This window comes from Pelobates fuscus, chromosome 2 (assembly GCF_036172605.1).
Source record: "Pelobates fuscus isolate aPelFus1 chromosome 2, aPelFus1.pri, whole genome shotgun sequence".
In the NCBI taxonomy this organism is placed as follows: domain Eukaryota; kingdom Metazoa; phylum Chordata; class Amphibia; order Anura; family Pelobatidae; genus Pelobates; species Pelobates fuscus.
Genome location: NC_086318.1, coordinates 3,302,558 through 3,324,518, shown reverse-complemented (window position 1 = coordinate 3,324,518; position 21,961 = coordinate 3,302,558). Strand labels below are relative to the sequence as shown.

At 42.4% G+C, this 21,961-nt stretch overlaps 1 protein-coding gene across 1 annotated transcript in view; it reads left to right on the top strand.

Moving 5' to 3' along the window:
- LOC134585354 (perlwapin-like) overlaps nt 1-16,269 on the top strand; it is an 84,019-nt gene extending 67,750 nt beyond the window's left edge. The window contains exon 4 of the mRNA XM_063440759.1: nt 16,027-16,269. Within this exon, the coding sequence (XP_063296829.1) occupies nt 16,027-16,054 (28 nt within the window). The 3' untranslated portion in view covers nt 16,055-16,269. The remainder of the gene's footprint in view (nt 1-16,026) is intronic.
- The last annotated feature ends 5,692 nt before the right edge of the window (nt 16,270-21,961 follow it).

Here is a 21,961-nt window from a genome sequence, read left to right as displayed (position 1 = left end):
AAACGAATGCACATGTCTAATACATGGAAACACGTTTATACAAATTCAATACTACAACCCCAGTTTGTATTAATAGTATATTAAACAGGGTTAACAGATCCCCGATACATAAATTATCACTTATCATCATTTACAATAATTGCATCTCTAAACATTTAAACAACAACACTTCCTAAATGAAAAGGAAGGACAACAGAAATAAGAGAATACAGTAAAACCCTAATACAGAAAACCACTATTGTTATTTAAAAACGTGGATATGCAATTTCCTTGTGCTCCTACCTATATGTTGTAAGCTGCAGGGACAAGATAAACCATAAATTGTTTGATGTGATATTGTGTGGTGGAATCTCGGTAAAAATAAATTTAGTAGGCCGAGATTACCACGTGGCATGTGTACGTGCATATGCTGACGTATCGATCAGTTGGTTGCACGAGGCAAGATACGATCAGTAGTGTACGGAGCATGTGCAAGAATACAGGATGTAGTATTCCCCCTCCTCCATTGTGCTGGACAAGCCATGCGGTCAAGCAGGAAGTTAATTCTTATTTGTGTTGATTGGTTAAGAGAATGTGCGGGTGGAGCTTAATATGGGAGGAGTTATGTGCCTATATAAGGAGCCTGCACTATTGTCCGGGGCTCAGAACTTGCTGTATTTTGGTGACGCTAGTCCCTCTGAGTCCCGATCGGTGATCCAATAAAGAATCTCTTCCTTCCTGAAGAAACCTGTGTCCATCTCTCTGTGCTTCGCTTCCGTCAGTTTCTCCGGTATCATTTGGTGCATTGGCCGGGAAGCTCATCGTTCAACGGTAGCTGAGAGGCAGAGGCGTGAGACGGTCTATCTTTGCCCACGTTCTCTACGGCTGCACCCCTGAACTTCTGCGTGGACCTCCCTTCGTCTCGGCGCCACTGGTCTGTTGTCCAGGAGATCATCGGCCTCTACGTGAGAAGTGCTGGGGTGTCCCCGTCGATGAGTGTGAACTCAGGTTCAGGAACGAGGAGGTAAGACAACTGCTGTTTTAGACGGCAGGACCCACTAGGGGTATACCGATTGTGCGGTAGGCCCAAAGGGGTTTGAATCTGTGTATCTGCCCCCTCTGTCGGAGGGAAGGAGCGAAGCGCACCGCTCGATCGAACGCTCTTTAGTCAGACCGTTTGATTTTGTTAGTCAGGCGGGGCTCTGGTGTAAATAGCCCTAGCCGGACACCGGTGTCTTGTCTAGACTAGCGTTCTAGGGTGTATATTTTGTTCGCTAGGTCGGAGGGACCGGGAGACTAAGCGGCGTCTGTGTAAATTCGGTTCGCTAGCTCTCATCCTATCTGGGCTAAGTGGGAAGGCGTGTAAATTTGGAACCCACTAGACTTTTGATAGTGCGACTAAGAGGCGTCTGTGTAAATTCGGTCCTCTAGCTCGCTATATGTGGTGATTGGGCAGTGTGGCTAACCAAAACGTATGTAGATTGTTTTTAGGTAGTCCATTCAAGGTACTGGCCAATAGTTTAGTTGGGAATTGTAAATGTGTTAAAGATTGTTTAGTAAAGTGTATATCTTGTTAGATAGCGCGAGCTCAGCCGTCTAGCGAGAGTGTTAATAGTGTGTTGCTGTATTATAGTGCACGGTACCATAACCCTGTATATTTACTGACACTGTATATAAGTACTAATCATTGTCGTCCATTGCATGTTTAACACCATAACCACTAATAATTGTATTGTGACCTTAACTTGTGCTTTGACCTATGCTAACCGTACTGTAACCGCTATTTGTAAAAGACGATGTTACTGGGGTGTGTTATAGACGGGTAATTCATATATAGAGAATTATAGCGTGGGTGACTGTATAGTTACGCCAAAGGGCATAATATTGATTATCTAGTGACTGGTGTAACAGCTGTGTGTGTACGGGAATTCCCTGAGTGTTTATTGTGTTATTGTGTACGTTTCACTTGGTAACCGTACCACGTGGTGCTGTTGCCAGAGGAAACGGGTGTGACTGTTGAATAGTACGCGTGTATAGTATTCGTTGTCGACGACGTTCCATTGTTAAGTATGGGTGCGTCGCAGTCAACGATTCCGGATCCCTTAGGTTGTATGGTGAAGAATTTTAAAAAGGGATTCAAGACATGTGATTTTGGGGTTAAAATGTCTCCTGTACGTTTGGTCACTTTGTGTACTAGGGAGTGGCCTACTTTGGTTGCGGCATGGCCGCCACGTGGCAGTTTGGATCCAACTCTGGTACAGCGCTTACACGTGGCTGTATCAGGTAGGCCTGAACTTTACGGCCAGTTTCCTTATATTGATTGTTGGAGACAGGCCGTAAATGACTCGCCAAAATGGCTCCAGACATGCCACGAGGAGCAGTGTCACCTCATGGTAGCTAGGACTTGTTCGTCCACTAGGACTGGTGTTAGGCCCATTTTGGACACGCCCCCTGAGTCCGAGATCCCTTTGCCGCCCCCTTACTTTCCGTTAAGAGGAAGTGACGCAAATGCAGGAAGTCCTGCAACCCTCCCCTCATTACCCCCATCCACTTCCGCTTCCTCCTCCAGTACAGGATCCACCCCCCCTCGTACTAAATCTCCCCTTCCGGAATCAGAACCAACCCCCATTAAAAACGAATATCCTGATTTGGCGCCACTTCAGACTTCCGGTCAAGCTTCATCTAGCTCGGCTCGAAGTGTTTTATTTACAACCTTTTCCAAAAACCAAGCTCCCACATCCCCATACCCTATTTCTCCCCGACTGGAACCTATGACTGACGCCCCTCCACGTAGCCCCATACAGACCCGACAGTTGACCGGTGCCCAACAATTAAAACACTATCAGATGCCTCTTCGTCTGAATCCTGGGTCAGCCTATATCGATGCCGCAGGCCAAATGGCACATGCTGACCCAGTCTTTGTATATGTCCCATTCACGACAACTGATCTTTTAAATTGGAAGACCCACAATTCCTCGTATACTGAGAAACCACAAGCTATGACTGATCTGTTCACCTCAATAGTACAGACACATAACCCGACATGGGCTGATTGCCAGCAGTTATTAATGACTTTATTCAACAATGAGGAAAGGACAAGGATTAACCAAGCGGCCATTAAAGCACTAGAGGATAAAGCCCGTACTTTAAACCAAGCCAATCCATCAGCATGGGCCGCAACACATTATCCCAACACCGATCCCGATTGGAATGTAAATGGTGCTGATATGGTTCAACTCAGAGCCTATAGAGACGCTATAATTGCTGGCATGAAAGCCGGAGGAAAGAAAGCTATTAACATGTCGAAGACAGTTGAGGTGATTCAGAAAAGTGATGAAGCGCCCAGTGTCTTTTATGACCGATTATTGGAGGCATACCGCTTGTATACCCCCTTTAATCCGGAAGACGCAGACAATTCCCGAATGGTGAACTCCGCCTTTGTCAGCCAAGCTTACGGAGATATTAAGCGCAAGCTACAAAAGTTAGAAGGGTTTGCAGGTATGTCAATCACCCAACTAATGGAGGTAGCGAATAAGGTTTATATGAATAGGGAAACAGAAAGTAAGAAAGAGGAAGAGCGCAAGATGCGTAGAAAGGCAGACATGCTAGCGGTAGCGATCGCAGGCGTAGATAGACGGGGCCCAGATAGAGGCGATAGTAGATGGAATGAGGAACCTCTAAGTAGAAATCAGTGCGCATACTGTAGGGAAGAAGGGCATTGGAGAAATGAGTGTCCTCGAAGAGAACAGTGTGAGAGAGACAGACCTAGGACAGGTTACGGAAACTTTAGAGGCAGAGCGAGAGGTAGAGGAGGCCCCGGAGGGAGTAATGGTAATAGAGGGAATAATGGGAACAGAGGAAGTGTTAGGGAAGACAGGTATATTCCAGCAGCGCAAAGGTCCCGCGATAGAGAAGGTAGGGACTTTGTAGGATTGGCTGACACGGTCATGGAGGACTATTGATACCGACCGGGCTCCATCCCCCTTGGTCGAGCGGAGCCTATGGTCGATGTATCAATAGGGGGAAAAAGGAGTGCGTTCATGATCGACACTGGTGCTGAACATTCAGTGGTGACTAATCTAGTTGCTCCTCCATCTGGAAGGACTATTACTGTGATAGGAGCAACTGGAAGAAGTGCTGAAAAACCGGTTCTTAAAAGTCGACTCTGTACATTGGGAGGCCACGTAGTAAAACATCAATTCCTTTATATGCCTGAATGTCCAGTCCAATTGCTGGGACGTGATATGCTATCAAAGTTACAAGCGCAGATTACGTTCCTACCAAATGGAACAACATCTTTAAAGTTTAATGGACCTTCAGGTATCATGACATTATCCGTACCAAAGGAAGAAGAGTGGCGACTTTATACAGCGTTGACTAGCCAAAACCCTAGGAGTGATGAGACATTATTTAACATACCAGGAGTTTGGGCAGAGAACAACCCACCAGGACTGGCCCGCAATATTCCACCTATAAAAATTGAACTAAAACTTGGGGTTTATCCAGTGAGCCTAAGACAATACCACATCCCGCAGAAGGCTAAGAAGAACATCCAATCCTATCTGGATAAGTTCATACGGTATGGTATCCTAAAATTCTGTACTTCCCCCTGGAACACCCCATTGCTGCCTGTTCAAAAGCCCGGTACAGATGAGTATCGACCTGTGCAGGACTTGAGAGCAGTCAATGATGCGGTTGTTAGTATACATCCAGTTGTACCCAATCCATATAACCTGCTTGCTTTAATTCCGGGCGGGGCTACCTACTTTACAGTCTTAGACCTCAAAGATGCCTTCTTTTTGCCTCCGAATTGCCGCAGAAAGTCAATGTATTTTCGCTTTCCAATGGGAGAACGCTGTAACGGGCTCAAAACGCCAAATGACTTGGACAAGACTGCCCCAAGGGTTTAAAAATTCACCTACCCTATTTGGTTCAGCCCTAAGTCAAGATCTACTGGATTTCGAGTCCATCCCTGGAGAGTGTGTATTGTTACAATATGTAGATGACTTGTTGATAGCAGCAGTTACAAAAGAAATCTGTCAGCAAGCAACGCACGATCTACTACACATTATATGGAAGGCAGGATACAAGGTGTCTAGAAAGAAGGCTCAGTTGTGTTTGCCAACTGTCAAATATCTGGGATTCCATATCTCTGAAGGTCAAAGAATTATGGGGCCAGAAAGAAAAGAAGCTGTCTGCCAAATACCAATACCCAAGAATAGAAGACAAGTGCGAGAATTCTTGGGGGCAGCAGGCTTCTGTAGGATATGGATTCCCAGCTACGCGATACTGGCAAAACCTCTGTACGCAGCTATCAAAGGTACAGAGCACGACCCCTTCTTATGGACCCAAGAACAGCAAACGGCATTTGAAGATGTGAAGAAGGCTTTGATGAGTGCCCCAGCATTAGGTCTACCTGATCACACACGACCATTCTACTTATATGTACACGAGCAAAGAAGAATGGCTGTGGGAGTATTGACACAGTACTTGGGATCATGGCAAAGACCTGTTGCCTACATGTCTAAGCAATTGGATGCAGTGGCCAGCGGACTTCCACCTTGTCTAAGAGCCGTAGCTGCAGCCGCCCTGCTAGTAGCTGAAGCCGATAAACTCACTCTGGGTCAAGAACTTTATGTACGAGTCCCACATGCAGTACAGACGTTGTTGGATTACAAAGGAAATCATTGGTTTAGTAACAGCCGTATGACCAAGTATCAAGCAATGTTGTGTGAAAACCCAAGAGTGCATTTAGAGACTGTAAACACCTTAAATCCAGCTACCCTTTTGCCACAACCTACTGAAAGTCAACATGATTGTTTGGAAGTAATGGATGAAGTATTCTCAAGTAGACCAGATCTTCGTGATTTTCCCATCCAGAACCCCGATGTTCAATATTATACCGACGGCAGTAGTTATGTGAAAGAAGGGATCCGCTATGCAGGATATGCAGTGACAACAATAGACAAGGTGATAGAAGCTCGGCCACTGGCGAAAGGAACATCAGCACAAAAGGCAGAATTGATAGCACTGACACGAGCGTTACAATTGGCTGAAGGTTTAAGAGGGAACATCTACACGGACTCCAAATATGCGTTTTTAACCACTCATGCCCACGGAGCTTTGTATAAAGAAAGAGGACTACTGAATTCAGAAGGCAAAGAAATCAAATACGCAGCTGAAATCTTACAACTATTGGAAGCAGTGTGGGAACCGAAAGAAGTCGGTATCATACATTGTCGAGCGCATCTGAGAGGAGATGGTGATGTAACCAAGGGAAATCGGATGGCAGATAGTGCAGCCAAGCGTGCTGCTGAATCAGGAAGACAGGAGTATGTGGGGCATATAGCTGCTCTTATACCAACTCCACTGTCCCAATGGACTCTAGTTTATACAGCTCAAGAAGAGGAGTGGTTAAAGACTGAACCAGGAAAGTATTTGGAGAACAAGTGGTATCAGCTAGAAGATGGAAGAATAGTCATTCCAGCATCACTAGCGGTAGAAATTGTCCGAAATTATCATAACGGGACACATTCTGGGAGAGACAGTACTGAAGAATCTCTCAGAAAACATTTCTACATACCAAGATTGTCCAACTTGACTCAGGCCATTGTACGAAGATGTGTAACGTGTGCTAAAAATAATGCAAGACAAGGACCAGTAAAGCCACCAGGAGTCCAGTTTATGGGGGGACTCCCCATGTCCGATCTACAAATAGACTTTACAGTGATGCCTAAATCGGGTGGACATCGTTACCTGCTGGTAATTGTGTGCACCTATTCAGGCTGGGTAGAAGCATGTCCTACTCGTACAGAGAAAGCAGGAGAAGTTGTGAGATTCCTGCTACGAGAAATAATACCCCGATATGGACTACCCTGTTCTATAGGATCGGACAATGGTCCAGCTTTTGTTCATCAGTGCCTACAACAACTGACTCATATGCTTGGTATAAAGTGGAGGCTTCATACTGCATATAGACCCCAGAGTTCTGGTAAGGTAGAGAGAATGAATAGAACTATTAAGAACCAGTTGGCTAAAATGTGTCAGGAAACCCAACTTAAGTGGAACGTTCTCTTACCCATAGCTCTATTGCGAATCCGCAGTACCCCTACCAGAAGGATGGGCCTCTCTCCTTTTGAAATCATGTATGGGCGACCACCTCCCGTACTTGGTAACTTAAGGGGGGATTTGAGTCAGTTGGGAGAAGGAATTACCCGGCAGCAGGTTGTAGAGTTGGGTAAGACTATGGAGGAGGTACAGAAATGGGTACAAGATAGATTACCTGTGAATATTTATCCCCCTGTTCATAGTTATCATCCAGGAGATCAAGTGTGGATTAAAGAGTGGAATAATGTACCGTTAGGGCCCAAGTGGAGAGGTCCTTATGTTGTTCTTTTGTCTACCCCTACAGCGATAAAAGTAGCCGAAGTGACTCCGTGGATACATCACTCCAGGGTTAAACCAGCAGCAGTCGATTCTTGGCAAGTTACAGCAGATCCAGAGAATCCCTGCAAGATCCGGTTAAAACACACTACTCAGTCGGAGTAACGAGGAACTATTGTGGATTACAAATTTTATTATTTTTGGGATTTGGTGCGTGAGTGAGAAGGCCATAATAAAGCCTGTCTGCCCACCGACATATAGTTTATAAGCCAGGGAAAGTCTCGAAGGGACTCCTGTGAAGACGAGCAGAACTCCATTCCCTGCAGCCCTTACAGCCTGGAAGCTGAGGTGCCTTCGCACGGACGAAGACTGAGGATGACGGCGAAAGATGTGTTTTTGATAGTGTTTATTTATATGTGTTTTTATATTCAGGAAGGTAGAGGTACCGACACTCCTAGCTGTGAGGTATGCATTAAGACTACGAGAACAGGTAACCATATTTCCCAAACCCTAATTTGGCATTCACAATACGAGTGTAAAGGAGATGTATCGAGATGTAGATACTTAAATATAGACTATAGTGTGTGCCATTTAGGAGTAGGAGAACCTAAGTGCTTCAGTCCGGAGTATCAACCTCGTACAATTTGGTTGACTCTCAGGAATGGAGATCCTCAGGGGACCCTAATTAATAAGACGGTGTTAGAATCCGTACATTCTTCGGGTGTTCTGCTATTTGATGCGTGTAAAGCGATATCGAGTGGTAGAAAGCCGTGGAATGTATGTGGGGATCTTAGATGGGAGAGGACGTATGGGTCTAATGATAAATATATTTGTCCCAGTAGTAAAAATAAATATGTGAGTCCTAGATGCCCAAATAAAGACTATAACTTCTGCCCATATTGGTCTTGTGTGGGGTGGGCGACTTGGGGACAGACAGTAGACAAAGACATGATAGTGACTAAGTTGCCGACTAGCCCATATTGTAAGTCTATGGAATGTAATCCCATCCATATACTTATAAATAACCCCGATAAGTTCTTAGACAAATATGGCAATTTATTTGGGTTTCAGATATACGGGACGGGTTTAGATCCTGGGACAGTATTGTTTATAGGGATAGAGACTGATACGGTATCCTCCCAAACTCATCAAGTATACCATTCCTTTTATGAAGAGATGAGTATAGATAATAAGACCCCCCATAATGCTAAAAACCTGTTTATTGATTTAGCTGAAAGTATTGCCGGTAGTCTTAATGTTACCAACTGCTATGTGTGTGGAGGTACTAACATGGGAGACCAATGGCCTTGGGAAGCAAAGGAGGTAATGTCCGGTTCTGAGGCAGTTGACCAACTAATATCTACACAAGCCGATTATCATATGAGTGTTAGAGGTAAATCTGAGTGGAGATTAAAGACCTCCATCATAGGTTATGTTTGCATAGCAAGGAAAGGAATAATGTATAACACTTCTGTAGGAGAATTAACTTGTCTAGGGCAAAAAGCTTATGATGATGATACAAAGAATACAACTTGGTGGTCGGCTTCAAATGTCTCAGAACCATCTAACCCGTTTGCTAGATACGCCAATTTAAAGGATGTGTGGTTTGATTTATCCATCACATCTACCTGGAGAGCCCCAGCAAATTTGTACTGGATCTGTGGTAAGAAAGCCTATTCGGAGTTGCCACAGGACTGGGAAGGGGCATGTGTGTTGGGTATGCTCAAACCATCCTTCTTCTTGTTACCGATTGAAACAGGTGAGACTTTAGGTGTTAAAGTGTATGATGTGAATCATAGGAAGAAAAGGGAACCCATAGAGATAGGCGCCTGGGAAGATGATGAATGGCCTCCCCAGCGTATCATAGATTATTATGGGCCAGCCACGTGGGCTGAGGATGGTACCTTTGGTTACAGAACCCCTATTTATATGCTCAACCGTATTATAAGATTACAGGCGGTGATTGAGATTATCACCAACGAGACATCACAAGCGCTCAATCTTCTAGCGAAGCATAACACCAGGATGAGGACAGCAGTCTACCAAAATAGATTAGCCTTGGATTACCTTTTGGCAGTAGAGGGAGGTGTATGTGGGAAGTTTAACCTGAGCAATTGCTGTCTTCAAATAGATGACGAAGGGCAAGCAATAGCTGAGCTTACTAGCCATATGGTTAAACTAGCGCATGTGCCTACTCAGGTATGGAAAGGGTATAATCCAAGTAGTTGGTTTGGTAGCTGGTATGAGTGGTTTGGAGGGCTTAAGGCAGTGGTAGGTGGAGTCCTACTGATTTTAATGTTGTGTCTACTCCTGCCGTGTCTTATACCCTTAGTAGTTAGGTCTGTGCAAAGCCTGATAGAAAATATAGCAGAGAGGAAGGCTGCTGCACAGATAATGGCGGTTTATAAGTATAAGGCTCTAGATCAGGGAGAACCAATGCAGGAAGATGAGTGTTAAAAGATTCACATCATAAGATAAGTCTGGTCTGGTTCATGGTAACTTGCGGTGTATGCAAACCAAGGTTAAGTGATGCCTCAAGTAATTGTGAAATATCAAGAGGCATCAAAGGGGGGAATGTGGTGGAATCTCGGTAAAAATAAATTTAGTAGGCCGAGATTACCACGTGGCATGTGTACGTGCATATGCTGACGTATCGATCAGTTGGTTGCACGAGGCAAGATACGATCAGTAGTGTACGGAGCATGTGCAAGAATACAGGATGTAGTATTCCCCCTCCTCCATTGTGCTGGACAAGCCATGCGGTCAAGCAGGAAGTTAATTCTTATTTGTGTTGATTGGTTAAGAGAATGTGCGGGTGGAGCTTAATATGGGAGGAGTTATGTGCCTATATAAGGAGCCTGCACTATTGTCCGGGGCTCAGAACTTGCTGTATTTTGGTGACGCTAGTCCCTCTGAGTCCCGATCGGTGATCCAATAAAGAATCTCTTCCTTCCTGAAGAAACCTGTGTCCATCTCTCTGTGCTTCGCTTCCGTCAGTTTCTCCGGTATCAATTGCATTTCTTTCTTTAGGTTAACATGCTTTATAATAGTCTTGGCTATCTCTCCATCCTTAGTTAAATCACAATTTAAAAATAATCTTTTTAAACACAGCTTTTTGATTACTATGTTCAAAGCAATAAATGTAGAAAAATGATTCTGATGACAATTTGGGCGAGATTTTAGACCTTAAGATAAAATAGAGATGTGTTCTCTAGTTAATGAAATATTAGATCAAAATACCTACCTGTATTAAATGCTTAATCTGTTTTCTCTTCTGTATTATTCCCACCCCACCCCCCCAACGGTTCTACATCCTGCCAGAAACATATTTATCCAGGGGGATTTGGGATATTTCATTGTATTTTCTCCTTTGTTCTCCATCTAATAAGCTATCCATGCTTGTGTCTCTACACGGGACATTAAATCTGCTGATAGTTTTTATAATGTATTTGTCACTGTTCTCTCATTCTCTACTCTATGCTTGGGGAGTGGGTGGGGAGTGGGGGAGCAGATTTCCTCCCTTCTATGGGTTGAGCTTCCTTTTCCACCAACTTTCTTTCTCTTGGGGGATCTCCAAGAGTCTCTTCTCCTGGACTGAACTACAGTCCATCCAGCAGAATCTTTTTCATTTGTGTTTATTTTATTGATTACTGGTATTTATAAAGCGCCAACAGATTCCGCAGCGCTGTACAATTAATGGAGACAAATAAAAGAGGTAGAGAGAGCCCTGCCCGTAAGCTGATATCTAGCCATTGGAGCTCTTTAATACAAAGTGCTTGGCTAGATGGCCAGTGAGCTTACAATCTAAAGGATACAATGGGGATTTGAGACAAAAGGTAGCAGGGGAAGTTTGGAGGTGATGGCTGAAAGAGTTAACAGAGAGAAGCAGCTATTGGTAAAATGTAAAGGGAATGAAGAGGCAATTGGGTGAGAATCTCAAACAGCTGGAGGAGCATGTTATATATTTAGGGGGAACCTGGGTAGGCGGGAAGTGGGGATAAAAAATGCAGATCTACCCTGAGTTTGAGTGTGAAGTGAGGCCATCTCCTTCCGTTCTTCTCTAATTATTATACTTTTTAAATGTATCTCTTTTTGTAAATTATCTTATGTTTCCTGATAGATTCTACTTTATCCCTGAAATATTTTTTCTTTTTCACTTTAATCACTCCCTGCTCTACTCAATCTAATTCTCCAATGATATCTCTGGAGTTGGAGTCCATTTCCTGATCATTTATCCTTTCATTTTACCACATGACAGGAGGCTTCATATTTTGCATATCTTTTATCTATATATATATTAGCTCCATAGCAGGAAAGAAAACATATAGAAACAAAAGTGGACCTAAGCACTTCCTCTTTCTTTGCTGCTCCATCCAAAGGACATGTCAAAGATCTTGCTTCTCTTCTCTGTTGTGGATTGTTTTCCTTTGTTGTGAGTACTATTTGTCCTGTTTGACTTCTTCTGGTGATTTGGACTCTTTCATGGGTCCCTGGCATGTTGGAGAACTACCACAGGTCTTATGGAACCCAGTAATAAAACTTTGTTACCTCTTTGCTTGGAACTCCTGGTGTATGGAACAGGACCTTGATCCCTTTACAGCCTCTGTCTCCACGGTTATAAATGTCCTGTCAACACTTTTTTCGTCAGGACGTTCTGGACGTTCTGATCCATAAATGTTGGACATTCTGCTATCTTAGCTGCCATGTCTTGGTTCAGGGTGTCCATATTGACAGAGACCTTCTTGTTTGCCATTTGATGTGGGTCATTCATCTTCAGCGATCCTGGCCCCAAAGTATAATCATTTATGGAACGTTTCTCTAGTTTTATGATTTTTACGCCACTGGCCAGATAAGGACAGACTCTCTCTCTGCATCAATTACCTAAATTAGAAGTTAACCTTCCTCCTGTGCTTGGTTTATTTTTATCGAGCTTTGGATGTTTGTGCGTTTGATGTTAATGCATTCTGTTTTTCTCTAGAAGGCGTTACCTTCTGTTGACACGTTATTTATTATTATTTTATTATTCAAATAGCGCCAGCAAATTCCATAGCGCTGTACAATGGGTGGACTAACAGACACATAATTGTAACCAAATGGACGCACAGGAATAGAGGGGTTGAGGGCCCTGCTCAATGAGCTTATATGCTAGAGGAAGTCAGTTATCATGACACAAAGGGTAAGTAGGGGTAATGAAATAGGTTGCTGCAAAAGTATTCACTGAGAACTTAGGTTATTTTTGACAGTTGCAGGAGATGAGTCATGGGGGAGACGAAAACTCACTAAAAGTTTATATGATATGCTTTCCTGAAAATGTGGGTTTTTAATGATCTTTTGATGGAGTGGACACTGGGTGAATGTCTAACAGAGAAGGGAAGGTAGTTCTACAGAAAAGGTGCAGCCCTGGAGAAGTCTTGGAGGCGAGCATCAGATGTGGGAGTATGGGCAGAGGATAGATGCAGGTATTTGGCAGAGCGCAGGGGCTTCGACAGGACATCCTTGTGTATTAGGGAGGTTAGGTAGGTTGGAGCAGTATTATGTAGAGACTTGTAAGCAAGCACCAGAATTGAGCCCTATATTTAACTGGAAGCCAATGTAGGGACTGAGAGGGGGAAGGCATGGTAAGGTGCGGGTGGACAGGAAAATTAGCCTTGCCGCCGCATTCATTATATCTTTCAGCACGTAAAACCACTGAGAAGGGGATTGCAGTAGTCAAGGCGAGAAAGAACAATGGCATGGACCTGCACCTTAGCTGCGTCTGGTGTTCAATAGGGGTGGATGCGAGCTATGTTTTTAAGGTGGAAGCCGCAGGATTTGGCGGTCGACTGGGCATGAGGGGTGAAGGAGAGGTCGGAGTCAAAGAGAACACCTAGGCAGCGAGCTTGCGAGGTAGAGGTGATGGTGGTGCCGTTGACTTGAAGGGAGACACACGGGAGTAGTAACACTTGAGGGAGGAAAGATCAGAAGTTCTGTTTTGGACAGGTTGAGTTTAAGGAAGTGAGCAGCCATCCAGTTGGAAATCGCGGAGAGGCAGTCACACGAGTCAAGATGGGCGGAGAGAGATCAGGAGAGGAAGGACAGGTAGATTTTTGTGTCATCTGCATATAGATGGTAATAGAAGCCAAAGGAGCTGATGAGTTTAATAAAGAATGATATAGGGTGGTAGTTGGATGGGGAGTTGGGGTCAAAGTTAGGCTTTTTCAGAATCGGTATTATGGTTGCATTCTTGGAGGGTGAAGGAAAAGTGACAGAGGAAAGGGAGAGATTGAAAATTTTAGTGAGAGGAAGATCAAGAGAGGGAGAAAGAATGCGGATGAGAGCTGATGAGCGGTTGTGGAGATAAATAATGAATGATATGCAAGATACTCACCTCCTGTCATTACTAAATTAAGATTATAAATACACTAAATATACACAGTATAGATAGAGAAAAGTAGGGAACCAAGGACAGAACCTTGGAGAACGCCAACAGAGTGGGGTTGGGGAGAAGAGGCAGAGCCAGAGAAAGAAACACTGAAGAAGCGCTGGGAGAGGTAGGAGGATCACCAGGAGAGAGCAGTATCCTGTAGACTGAGATTACGGAGAATGAGAAGAAGCTGTTGATGATCAACAGTGTCAAAGGCAGCAGAAAGATCAAGGAGAATTAGGATAGAGTAATGGCCGTAAGATTTAGCAGCGATTAAATCGTTGGATACTTTGGTCACAGCTGTTTCAACAGAGTGACGAGCGTGGAATCCAGACTGAAGTGGGTCAAGCAGAGAGTTGGATTTGAGGAAGACTGTCAATCTCACATACACAACTCTCTCAAGGACCTTGGAGGCAAACGGCAGTAGTGATATAGGGTGGTAGTTGGATGGGGAGTTGGGGTCAAGGTTAGGCTTTTTCAGAATCGGCGTTATGGTTGCATTCTTGGAGGGTGAAGGAAATGTGACGGAGGAAAGGGAGAGATTGAAAATTTTAGTGAGAGGAAGATCAAGAGAGGGAGAAAGAGTGCTGATGAGATAAAAGGGAATAGGATTGAGGGAATAGGTGGTGGGGCGGGAGGACCCGAGCAGAGAAACCTCTTCCATTGTAGTAGGTGCGAATGAGCATAGAACAGCGGAGGGAGTAGGGTTGGGTGATATATTGGAAGGGGAGAAAGAGAGGTTAGAGATCTCTTTCCTGACTGAAGAAATCTTCTCAGTGAAGTGAGTTGCAAAGTTTGAGGCAGACAGGGCGGTAGGAGGAGGGGGGACAACAGGGCAAAGGAGAGCATTAAAAGTGTGAAAAGGGGATTCGGGTTGGCGGGACAGTGTGCTTATGAGGGTGTTGAAGTAATTTACTTTTGCAGAGAAAAGAGCCAGACTGTAGGAGTGCAGCATAAATATATAGTGGAGGAAGTTCGGTGCAGAGTGAGACTTTCTTCAACAGTTCTGGAACATTTTTGGAGATATCGGGTCAGCTTGGTGTGCCAGGGTTGTAATTGGGAACACTTGCTGTGTTTAAATGTAGGAGGTGCCATGAGAGAGAGGAGAGAGTGGAGTTGTAGAGTGAGGTTGCAGAGATAGGGCAAGTGAGATTTGAGATGGGTTAAAGGAGAGTCTGGAGGTTTCTGCGAGATCGGTATTTCTGTTTTTTTTTTTTTTAAAGGTATTTTTTGTGATTGATAGTTTAATAAGTGTGGCAAACCTAGCCACTTCTGGACTATGCTGTACCAAGGTTGTCCGTAGGCTGTAGGGGGGGACTGTATATATTGTGTATGTGTATATTTTACTGTGGCCGTTCGCATGCTGGCAGCCCTAAGCTATCAGCCTGCAAACACTTCGTTTGACGAATCACGGCTATCCGGGCCGTTCGCCAAACGAATACGGGCTCCCCAGGTAGACCACACACTTAGAGTCGTGTGGCGCTCATTAACCGATTGCAACAATGTTATGATGATACGAATACCGCTGGACTTCCAGAGCGTTCGGGAGTTCCGCTCTACTCACATTGTGTTCCCCGTCGGTGTTCGGTAGTTTTAAGCCGAACTCGATGGTTAAATGTATTTCATGCGCCGTTCGGTCAGTTCAGCTGGGAGCTGAGCGGTATTCGCCCAAAAGATGCGCTCAGCCCCCAGCTATCTACCGAACGTTCGGTCACATTAATCTGCCGAATAAACCTCTAAAACTGTATTTTAATGTAGATTGTCAGTTCTGCTGCACGAGGGGATAATCCACTTAATCGTCCATTTTAGTGGGAGTATCCCTCTCGTGCAGCGAAGCCTGTTGGGAGAATTATGCTGCATGATGGGAGAAATCCCCTGAAGTAACTGTATGGAAACCCCTTGCATGGGGAACTGTATAAATATGCCAGCTGTGAATAAAGCCAGTTAGTTGACTCCCAAACTGTGTTTCGTCCGGTTATTGGGAGGATTTGGGGACTTGCATTACTTTTCAGCGCTGACTGTGGATTTACCGGTGAAACCAGCGGAGATCGTGGATTCTACTACTGCACTCCGCTACAATAAGTTTACAATGTTTTTATGTATCTAGTGGTTATTAAATTACATATGTTCTGATAGTATGAGTTGGTATTTAGAATTTTTTTTTGTTGTTGTTTTATAATTGGATATCTAAGATTTTGGTTACATGTTGCACATTTCTTAGTACTCAATGACTAAACCTATTACACTTTTTTCTTTTTCAGTTTGATATACTTCGGGGGACGCACCTGATGTTCAGGTCTTATTGTCGGAGTCCTCGTCCTACAGGACGCTAATGCTGAGATTTCAAGTTACATTTGACTATATTTTTTTATTCACTGTTCTGGCTGTGTTTGTCAGACTAAGAAGTGCCAAGGTCCACTTTATCTCATACACACTGTTTGGTTTTGATTGGTTCTTTGTTTCTTTGCTGTTATGGAGATAAATAAAGAACAATATGCAAGATACTAACCTCCTGTCATTACTAAAATTAAGATTATAAATACACTAAAGCTAGCATTATCTTTAATTCCTTTCTAGGTTTATCTGATTCCCTTAAATTAATTTCTCGTCTTTGTCATCATTTCTATCAAACACGAGAGACACTTGATCTAAATACTTGTCCCAATCGTCTATGAATTCCCTTTTGTCTCTTTCAAATGTTGGAGTTTTAAAAACCGTGCCACTCTTGGTGTAATTCCCTTATTTAAAGGATCACTATAGGTTCAGGAACATAAACATGTATTCCTGACCCTATAGTGTTAAAGCCACCATCTAGCCCCCCTGGGCCGATCATGCCTCCATAAAATATAGTAAAAATCTTACTGTATTCAAGCCTGAAGTAGTAACTCTGCATGCTGTTTGACTCAGAAAAACAAGCTGTTTGTTGACATCATCAGAAGTGGTAGCCTGATCCAGTCACAATGCTTCCCCATAGGATTGGCTGAGACTGACAAGGAGGCAGATCAGGGGCAGAGCCAGCATGATTCAAACACAGCCCTGGCCAATCAGCATCTCCTCATAGAGATGAATTGAATCAATGAATCTCTATGGGGAAAGTTCAGTGTCTGCATGCAGAGGGAGGAGATACTGAATGTTTGGATGCATTTTAGGCAGCCATGACCCAGGAAGGATCTCTAACAGCCATCTGAGGAGTGGCCAGTGACGTTATCACTAGGCTGTAATGTAAACACTGCATTTTCTCTGAAAAGACAGTGTTTACAGCAAAAAGCCTGAAGGGAATGATTCTACTCACCAGAACAAATTCAATAAGCTGTAGTTGTTCTGGTGACTATGGTGTCCCTTTAAATGCTGTTCCAGGGTGGCAAACTCCCACTTCGTTTTATAGTTATTTCTCTGCAAATCATGACTCAATTCTAGTACTGTTTTAGGGACAATAATATCACCACTTTGTTTCTCCTCTACAAATATTCACCCTCATGAAAACAATATTTACCATTGTGTAGACTGCATAGCGTTGTGTAGACTGTATAGCGTTGTGTAGACTATGTAGCGTTGTGTAAATTGTTTGGGTTTATGTGTCTGCATACACACACACACACAGACTCAGTACAAATACATCAATCTCTGTTAGAGTGGGTTTTCTTGAGCTGCATTTGTTGTATATGGAAAATTTAGCAAATCTGCAAATTTGGGGAAAATACATTGGAATAATTGGGGGAAATGAAGACACATGCTCCCATTTATTTCAGACTGATACAGTGTTGGATGTTTAAACTATTTTGCAATTATTCTATAAATGTTTGTGTTCCATACAATGTTGGCAGCTAAAGGACAAGTATTAAAAGGTGTGGTTTATTGTTTAAAAGTTAAATGTTTGCAGAATTTGGTACGCAGGGATTGTAAATTGAATAGGGGTCACTGAATCCAAAATGACTACAGAAAAGAGTCTTTTGCGTTTGTTGAGTGTTTTTTTTATTGTAGTGATAAAGAAATGCCCCTTGTAGTGGTCATACAATGATGGTGCACATTACATTTTACAATACAGTAGCTCATTGGTCAACATATCTGGAAGGTAACAGAAAGAAAGGCTATACAATTGCTGTACAGCGTAAACTACTCATCTACAACCAATTGCTCTACAATCAGATAAATATCACTGATATATCACTTATCCTACAGTAGTTGTGCGTACCAAGTTTAATAGCACATTGAATCAACACTAACATAACAGATAGTTACCGATAAGGAAGGCTATGTAAGTACTGTGCATTTATTTTAATCTACTGATCTAAAAGTGTGACCAAGTTTTGTTTGGGGATGGGAGGTACTTGCTCCATGATGACGGTAGCCCTGCTTGGCCAAGACCTAGCATCATCTCTCAGTGATTCTGTATTACTGTTATTACTAAATAAAAATACAATAAATAAAAACAAGCTAAGAGCAAACATATAAACAAGAAACGTAAGGGCACCACCAGTATGAGAAATCTCATCAAACAGGGGTTCCGCAAATATTCAAGTTAGAGATGAAAGATGTTCAGGTGACCTTGGCAGCTATTGGGAGAGCTGTAGAGAGGTTCCCACTAGGGTAGAAGGGCTGGATTGAGACCTCATTCTATTGGGTTCTGCGTGGGTTCTTATTACGCTCGGTAGGACAGGCAACCAATGTCCCAGTGTTGAGATAGAGGTAACGGCATGTGACACATCAGAAAGTTGGAGTTGTTTACCCTCATGCTGAACGAGAAGCTTAGTGAATGAGTGAATGCGTTGGATCTTGTACGTTGTATGAATTGGCCCCAGCAGCACCCTATAATGTTTGCATGTTCAGGGGAGTGCAGCCCCTTGGTTTTATATCTACACACACGCACATACATATAGCTTGATGGATGGTTTCAGCATTTCTGTTGATTCATGTGTGGAGAATTCACAATGCTTCATGACTGACAATATACCACGGCAGTATTACGCTGTCCATCTCATATCCACCATCTCTCCATTCTGTGGATTTATTCTCACCCATGTGCAATTAACTTCTTACTGTCAGAACATATATGACCTAAAACTGCAGTATTGGACTGAATCGAACATGAGTCAGACAAGATGGAGGGGATCATACAATTACAAATGAGAATAATTACATATTAATCAATGGAGTATTAATCATGATTATTTTTAATTAAGTTTGATATATATTTTCTATAAACCTATTTGTGTGATTGTTTCATTATAACGTTAATGTAGGTTTGGTGAGATATTAATATTCTTATACGGTAGATATATATTCCATCTGTCATATTATTCTATTTAGGAATATCTATATACAGGCACGTATTGTTACATTGTGATTGGTTTAATGGTTATATTGATTGGTTTAATGGTTATATTGATTGGTTTAATGGTTATATTGATTGATTTAATGGTTATATTGATTGATTTAATGGTTATATTGATTGGTTTAATGGTTATATTGATTGGTTTAATGGTTATATTGATTGATTTAATGGTTATATTGATTGGTTTAATGGTTATATTGATTGATTTAATGGTTATATTGATTGGTTTAATGGTTATATTGATTGATTTAATGGTTATATTGATTGGTTTAATGGTTATATTGATTGATTTAATGGTTATATTGATTGGTTTAATGGTTATATTGATTGGTTTAATGGTTATATTGTCATGTAAGTGAAATATATGTTAAAATGGTGCAATCCCGTTTGGCAAAATAAAGGAAAAATGTTTTGAAGCTGACACTTTATTGTGATTAATTTAGCTATAACATTTTATGGATGTTACATTAAACGCATCACACAGATTGGTTAACTATTATGGTACGAATAGTCAATTAAAATAAAAGTTAGCCAAGGGCACCACCTAGTGTTAGAAAACCTTAATTGATATCAAATTAGCAGATGACGTGGATCTGATAGTAATCAAACATGCCTACTTATCTCTAATTGGATAATAAGTTAGAAAGAAGGATGTGCTAGAGAGATAAGTTAAGGTTTCTAACGAGTTGCTCAGGCAGGAGAGGGGAGAACCAGAGAAAGAGAGATGACATAGCCAGATGGAGATGAATCCAGAGAGAGCCCAGGGGCCCAATGGCTAAAAACCAACACTGAGATGGGGAGACACTCCATTATAGTGTTAAACTGGTGCCCACAAATCCTTTTCCAATTCCTGGGGATAGCTTAAGAACACCTCATCAAGTTTATCAGGTTGCATAAAACGTGTTTTTTTTATTAAATTATACCTCACTTTATGGGGGGAAAAGATTAGTTTGAATACTTTGGCAAAACATACATGTGTTTCATTCCATTGGAACGTTATCAGCTGAGAAAATGATCTGCTTTCTAAACTGCAGTTAAAAACCAGGTAAGACGCTTCCACCTTAACAAGAAATACATTTCTAATATTAGGCTAGTTACGTAATTTGCCAATGTATGTATGACTAATCCCTCACAGGTAAATTAATTCTGTTATCTAGTGGCACATATAGAGAAAATATAGCTACCTATACTGGATTTACTAATCGGGTGAGATCTGCTGGATTTAAAACCTCCGCTCTATTCAGACTTTGTGTATTATTGCTAATTCTCTTGGATTACCAAGTTGATCATGTTAATCTGGGATCCTATACAAAGTCCTATTGAAGTACATGCCACCATAGTATGGTGAAAAGCACAACGTCATAGCAAAACGTATTGCATGTATCTGGTAAATCAGTCATATTGTTTCATATCCTGCATTTATCATAGAGACATCTTTTGGATTAGGATTCGTTCCAATCTATATTTTATACTATTTTGCTTCTTGTGACAAAACCCAATATTTTGTTGTCCCAATAACTTTTCCATGTGTTCGGTAGACCAGTCCACCCCTTGGCTCCCTCTGTGTGGCCGCCGTTTGTATACCCGAACAACATGTGCGCTGGAAAACGGCGGGCATCTTGTCTCCTGAAAGCAGGCAGCGGTACCTGGTCGTCGAGTGTCTGGAACTCTAACGTGGACACTCGACTCTGCGAACACCGGTGATTTGGTAACACCTGCTTCTTTCCACGACAAGCCAGGAGAGTGCTGTTCGGTAGGATTGTTCGCACGAAAAAAGCAAACAATCAATACCTATGAGCCAGGGGACCCAAAACTTTACCCCAGTGGAGATTCGGCTGTATTCGTGGGATCTTGTGGGGGTCCTTATTAATATTATGTATTTTTGGGGGTATTTTATGTTTTATATTTTGTACCTCTAGTTCCTGGGAGATAATTAGTTTAAGCAAAGTACACAAAATTATCTCCCAGACACAGAGACTCCGGGGAGTGTTGTGGAAGTGTTTTGGGCGTGTTTTATTATGTCTTTGTTTAAGATCCCATACTTAGGGTCAGTGTATAAAAGTGGGCCATTTAGCCGGAATAAAACATTAGTGTTGTACCTTTCATCAAGATTTGACTGATGTTTGGGAATGCGAACGGCGAACCAATTGATTTTTCCCACGACCTTAGAATTTCGGGAGAGTACGAACCAGCATACTATGCGAATGGGCTATAATCAGTTGGGCCTCTAGCAATTAAGGAGTGTGTGAACGAATGGATATATGAAATACAAGGAGTTTGTTACAATTGTCTCATGATTTATTATTAATTTCTGTAAATTGCAATAATTTGTCATTGTGATTTCCTTTGCAATAACGTTCTCGAATTTCTCAGTACACAACGAATTCTGGTGGATTAACAAAATACTTTTTTATTCTCGTTTACATGTGGGGCTTAAATATTTTATTGTATAGTATTTACAATTTTTATTATGAATGAGTTTGTAATTCATAAGATCCCCCACATAACCGAGGCACATCGTACGTTATTTCCGAGTACCCCATGTGTGGTCTGATCAGCCATCATGGACTCATTTTTCCTTTCTGTAAATACAAGGGCTGAAACGAAACGATTGTCTTAGATCTCACTGGCTGGTTCTCTTTGAAGTCAGATTGGAGGAACGATTCTCTATTTCTCATTATAGGAGATTCTGGAGCGTGTGTAAATCAGAAATACAGTGTGGCAGCCACCCCGAGAGGAAGAGGGGTTTCCGCCACCAGAGATGTTCTTTCCCTCTAGTAAGAGCGATGCTATAATAAACCACAGGAGCGATAATCCAAAAGCGTGATATAGCTGGTACAGCTTTCCCCTAAAATCATGAGACG